General features: G+C 43.7%; 1 protein-coding gene across 3 annotated transcripts; it reads left to right on the forward strand.

Annotated features, from left to right (window-relative positions):
* Positions 1–842: 842 nt before the first annotated feature.
* Positions 843–4,239, forward strand: LOC307082090 (uncharacterized protein). 3 transcript variants are annotated; one of them, XM_079745522.1, is made up of 4 exons: positions 843–1,192; positions 1,476–1,570; positions 1,699–1,762; positions 2,369–4,239. In XM_079745522.1, exons 1-4 carry the CDS (start codon positions 886–888, stop codon positions 3,181–3,183), a joined length of 1,281 nt encoding a protein of 426 aa, XP_079601648.1. In that variant the 5' UTR covers positions 843–885; the 3' UTR covers positions 3,184–4,239. The 3 variants fall into 3 exon arrangements, with proteins under 3 accessions (XP_079601648.1, XP_079601649.1, XP_079601650.1); XM_079745523.1 differs by having other exon boundaries at positions 1,702–1,762; XM_079745524.1 differs by lacking the exons at positions 843–1,192; positions 1,476–1,570 and having other exon boundaries at positions 1,638–1,762.
* Positions 4,240–4,810: the final 571 nt, after the last annotated feature.

Consider the following 4,810-nt stretch of genomic DNA (forward strand, 5'->3'; position numbering starts at 1 on the left):
TAAAGAAATTACTAAAGTAAAGGGTTGGCCAGCAAAAACAAGATTATAGAGCTCTATATGTGTATGATGGTTGAGGTGTTCTTGCCTGAATTACTCTGGGATGTCCAGAAGATGGCGACGGCTCCTTACGAGACACTGGGAAAAGCAACTCCTGGAGACAGCGGCAGTTTCTCTCATCGACGGTCATTCATTCGGCTAAATTCGGTCTTCTTGTAGATAAACTTTGGCGACCGGCTTCCAGCTTATCACCAAAAGCAAACATAGTAATTTGTACTGTAAATATTACACTTTATATACTTTTTACAAGTTATATCCGAAAATAAACTGCAGGAAAATAAAACAGCTTGACTACATATTTCTCATATGCATTGAAGAGATTAACCCGCGAAACACATCACCATGGAAACCATAACACACACCTTAAATCAGCAGTCTTGAAGATGCGTAACATAAGGTGGTCACTTAAGAAGCACACACACCAACAGTGATTATACAGGAAAACATTAGCTGACAGAAAAAAAACAACGATTTGGTGTTCACAGCCCCTTTATGTGCGAAAGGTTTATCTACAACTCTGATGGATGCACACACACGCACACACACACACACACGCACACACACACACACACACACACACACACACACACACACACACACACACACACACACACACACACACACACACACACACACACACACACAGAGAGAGATGGATAGACTGATATGTCAATATTTCCATCGAGCTGTACTACAGTGTTGTTTTCTAGTAATTACGGTAGCATGCCGGAAGAGGCCATTTTGCGTGTTCCGTCCTGGGGTAAATCCACACCACAGGGTTCAGTTTGATGTCAGTTTCTGTTACTGTCACCGTTGGTCGAGTGAAATATGCCAATAAACATGTCGCCAAGCGGCTCCACTTTGGAAGAACAGCTTTCGTCCATAATGGACGTACTTGCGAAAGCGGCCGTATCTGAAATTAGCCAACTGTTCTCGGAAGGCTCGACTACCCTGCGCTTACAAATAACTCAGAGCCTGAAAGAAAACGAAGCGCTGAGGACGAGGATGAAGGTGATGAGGAGTGAGCTGTTTTCTTTGAGGCTTCAAACGAGATCAAATGGATCGCGTGCGGCAAGTCGTTTCGCCCTGGCTCGAGCCAACATCTGCAAACCGAGGACTAAATCACTGGGAAATGGTGAGTTGAGTAATAGTTGGAAAACAAGACAGTCCAAGTGTTCAGGGGGTCTTTAAGCACGCTCACTGTATTATTAATTACTATGTGTAGTAAAATGAAATAATAGTAACCATTATTCATCCTGCACAATTAATAATGATTAATAACAGAGCAATAGGCAACCACACAACACATGACTTATCTGAATGGACGAGATGCCCGTTTCCTGCACCTTGCTCTTCTTAATCATCATCATCATCATCATCATCATCATCATCATCATCATCATCCTCATTGTCTTCAGGTTTAAAGCCCCAGATGGGCCATAAGGCGGTTGGAAATCCCCCTTCTCATTCACCATCCAAAACTGAGGCTTCGTCTGTTGCAACTCCATCAGAGGTAGGCACAGCACACACCTATATAATCACACACCTTTATGATGCACTGTGTCCTAAATGGGGATTGGCAACTTTTCTGTGCAAATGCAAAAATATGTCTTCTTTGTGTTTCCCTCTTACTGAGGAAAGCAGGAGGCCCCAGACATCATTTTAATCAAAGATGAAGAGGATATGGGTGGAGGCAGGCCAACAGGTGAATACCACATGTATGAGTGGTTGGGTAATATCAGTGTGTAATTAAGGCTGGGCCATATATTGATATTCGATATTAGTTAGATATGGTCTATATAACTGTTGGCTGTGATATATATATATATATATATATATATCCCCCCACATCACTGGTGATTGTTCATGTATTTGGCAAACTTTATCAATTGTGATTTTGTCGGTAACGCAGTCCCTTATTGGTGCTCGACTGGTACCTTGGATTTAAATTGTCATATTGTACAGGGGGGCTATATTTATGTATTTATTTTTTCTATATATTTTCACTTGAAACTGCTTTTCATTCTTCAAATATTGAATTGGACATTTTAGTTGACACAAATATGCTTTACCCGCTAACTCATCGGAAGCCCCATACCATATATTTCTCAATTATCTGCGCCAGCCTCTGACCAAGTTAACACAGTCTGAACGGGAGCGCATTCGAATAAAAGATCCACTGTTCACAAAGAAACTAGGTAAATTGTTAAAATATCTTAAACTTTATCTTTAACTTGTTACCATAACCACCACACCATAACCTTTGTGTTAATAATGAAACAATTACCTTTGTTTTGTCTCTCTACCGAAGACTGCGATGCATTTGGAGACCGCAGCACACAGCGCAGCGACACCTCGGAGAGTCTGCATGTGGACGCCCCTGGCTCCTCCCACATGTCCAGTCACAACGGGGACCTGCGGATCCTGAGTGTCCACGGTCAAGGGGAGGGCCCACTGGCGGTGGACGCTAATGACACCCTCTTCACCGCGTCTGAACTGGAGGCCCTGAGCTCGCTGTCCCCAGACCACAGCATCACCCACGACAGCCTCCTCAGCTTCAACAGCGGCCCCAGCGAGAGGGCCCCGTCGCAGGGGACGCAGGACAGCAGGGGGGGTCCCGGTAGAGACGGCCACGCAGAACGGCTCCAGCGCCTCCAGGCCGCCTCCCTGTCCCTGAAGCACGCCGCGCTGGAGGCCGGCGACAAGGGAAGGCGACCGGGCCACTTCGGCGCACAGTTCCCGCTGTTGCACAACCTTGTGACCCCACAGGGAGTGGCCAAGAGCCTGGACTGCAGCTTCTGCGGGGAACGCTTTGTCAGCCGCGAGGAGCTGATCGTTCACCGGGCCGGACACACCGGGGAGCCGCCCATCCCATGTGCCCTGTGCGGCAAGTCCTTCGCCAACAAGGCCACGCTAAACATCCACATGCGCATCCACACCGGAGAGAAGCCGTACGTGTGCGTCCAGTGTGGGAAGCGCTTCACGCAGAACGGCAGCCTTAAGATCCACCTGAGGACTCACTCGGGGGAGAAGCCTTACGTGTGTCTGCAGTGCACAGCCAGCTTCAACAACCCCAGCAATCTGCGTCGCCACATGGTCACACACACGGGCAATGGGGTGCTTTGACAACGGGCAACAGGGCGCTCTGATTTACACTTTTAGCTTGTAAGGAATACCTATCACCATAACCTTTGTCAACACTAATTGGCTTTACAGGTTACTGGTGGAATAGACTATTTCTAAGTTCCACTTCATAGATGATTGTTCATTCTTTTTATTCTGGATGCTTTAATTTATATGCCAAATATTTTTGGCATATAAGACACCGGACAATTCAATTTTCTAGTTCTTACCTTGGATTGTATCTAAAAAGGCAATAATGATTGAGAAGTACTTTTTTCTGTTGGTTAATCAACTAAGAGTGGATGAAAAGCCTGTAGCCCTGTTGTCAACATTGGGGGGGACCAAATATGCCAGGGGTTATGGAGACTGCCCGACAACAAAATTTGAAAACAAATTTCCTGCAATTCAATAATAATAATAAGTAATCCTTACTTTAAACAAAGCTAGCGAGTGGAATAAGCTCAGAATAGATGGACTGTCAGCTAGCTAATGCATGGAATGTATGCTAGCTTGCTAACGTTCTGATGGAATTTAGCATAACATTGAGAGAGGATAACCCTTCATACAACACAATCGACAGTTATATAGGCTACGTCAGTGATTTTCAACCTTTGACTTTAGCTGTACCACTAAATTGTCATCAAGACCTTTCGCGGACCACCTCATGTGCAAAGTGTAATAAATGGATAAGAAATGGAAAAATATGAGGGAATGCACAAAATTGTACACTAAGTTGGAAATAACAAGTAATACTATATTTATTTCACAATAGCCTATCGATAAAAGGTATTAATTCGATTTATCTATATATTCTTTGTTGTTTTGCAAATGTTTGGGGGAATGTATCCTCCCAAATATATATTATGATTACGTTTCTGTTTCAATGTAAATCTGTCGTGCTTCAGACAGTTTGCAGTTCTACCTCTAGAGTGCAGCATTATTCTCATGGGACACATTTGGGGAAATTCCTAGCATTGTTCCTCCTTTAATCCTCCTTGATAGACTATTGTTTGTCTTCCCAAAGTTAAACAAAAGGATAATTAACTTATGTTCACTACAAATGTAAATTATATCAAGACTGGTATGAAAGATGTAACTTATATTAAAATGTTATATTCAATGCTTGATACATTGCATTAATTGTATTATTATGTGGGCTTTCAGTTGCAATAGTTTTTATTGGACTGCAATTATAAAAGGTTGCTGCATGAAGGGAAGACTAATGTAGCCATTGCCCCTGGATGGTATTTTGTCCCAATGCCCGGTGTTCAGACATGGGTTCGGCGCTCCAAGAATAACGTTGCTTCAGCGGGCTCGGCTGTTTCCTCAGGCTGTTTATTACACCAATAATAATTGGCGGAAATGGAAACGGAGCGGGGTTATCAGACGAACCAACCACAATATTTGGAAAGCTTCTGATGTGTTGTTATGGTTAGGTTTGACACTTAGGATCTCATATAAAATCGTTCCTTAAGTTAACAATTAAAAACAATCTCATTAAACATTCACCCAGTTAATAGATCGCAACTAGTGACACACCTGTGTAAGAAGGGGAATTCTGCTTGCGCCGTCATTACGGTAAAGGCTGATCCCGCCCTCTCTTTAATAGACGCCTCGATGCTGTCGCCTC

This window comes from Pollachius pollachius (assembly GCF_949987615.1).
Source record: "Pollachius pollachius genome assembly, chromosome: 10".
Taxonomy (NCBI): domain Eukaryota; kingdom Metazoa; phylum Chordata; class Actinopteri; order Gadiformes; family Gadidae; genus Pollachius; species Pollachius pollachius.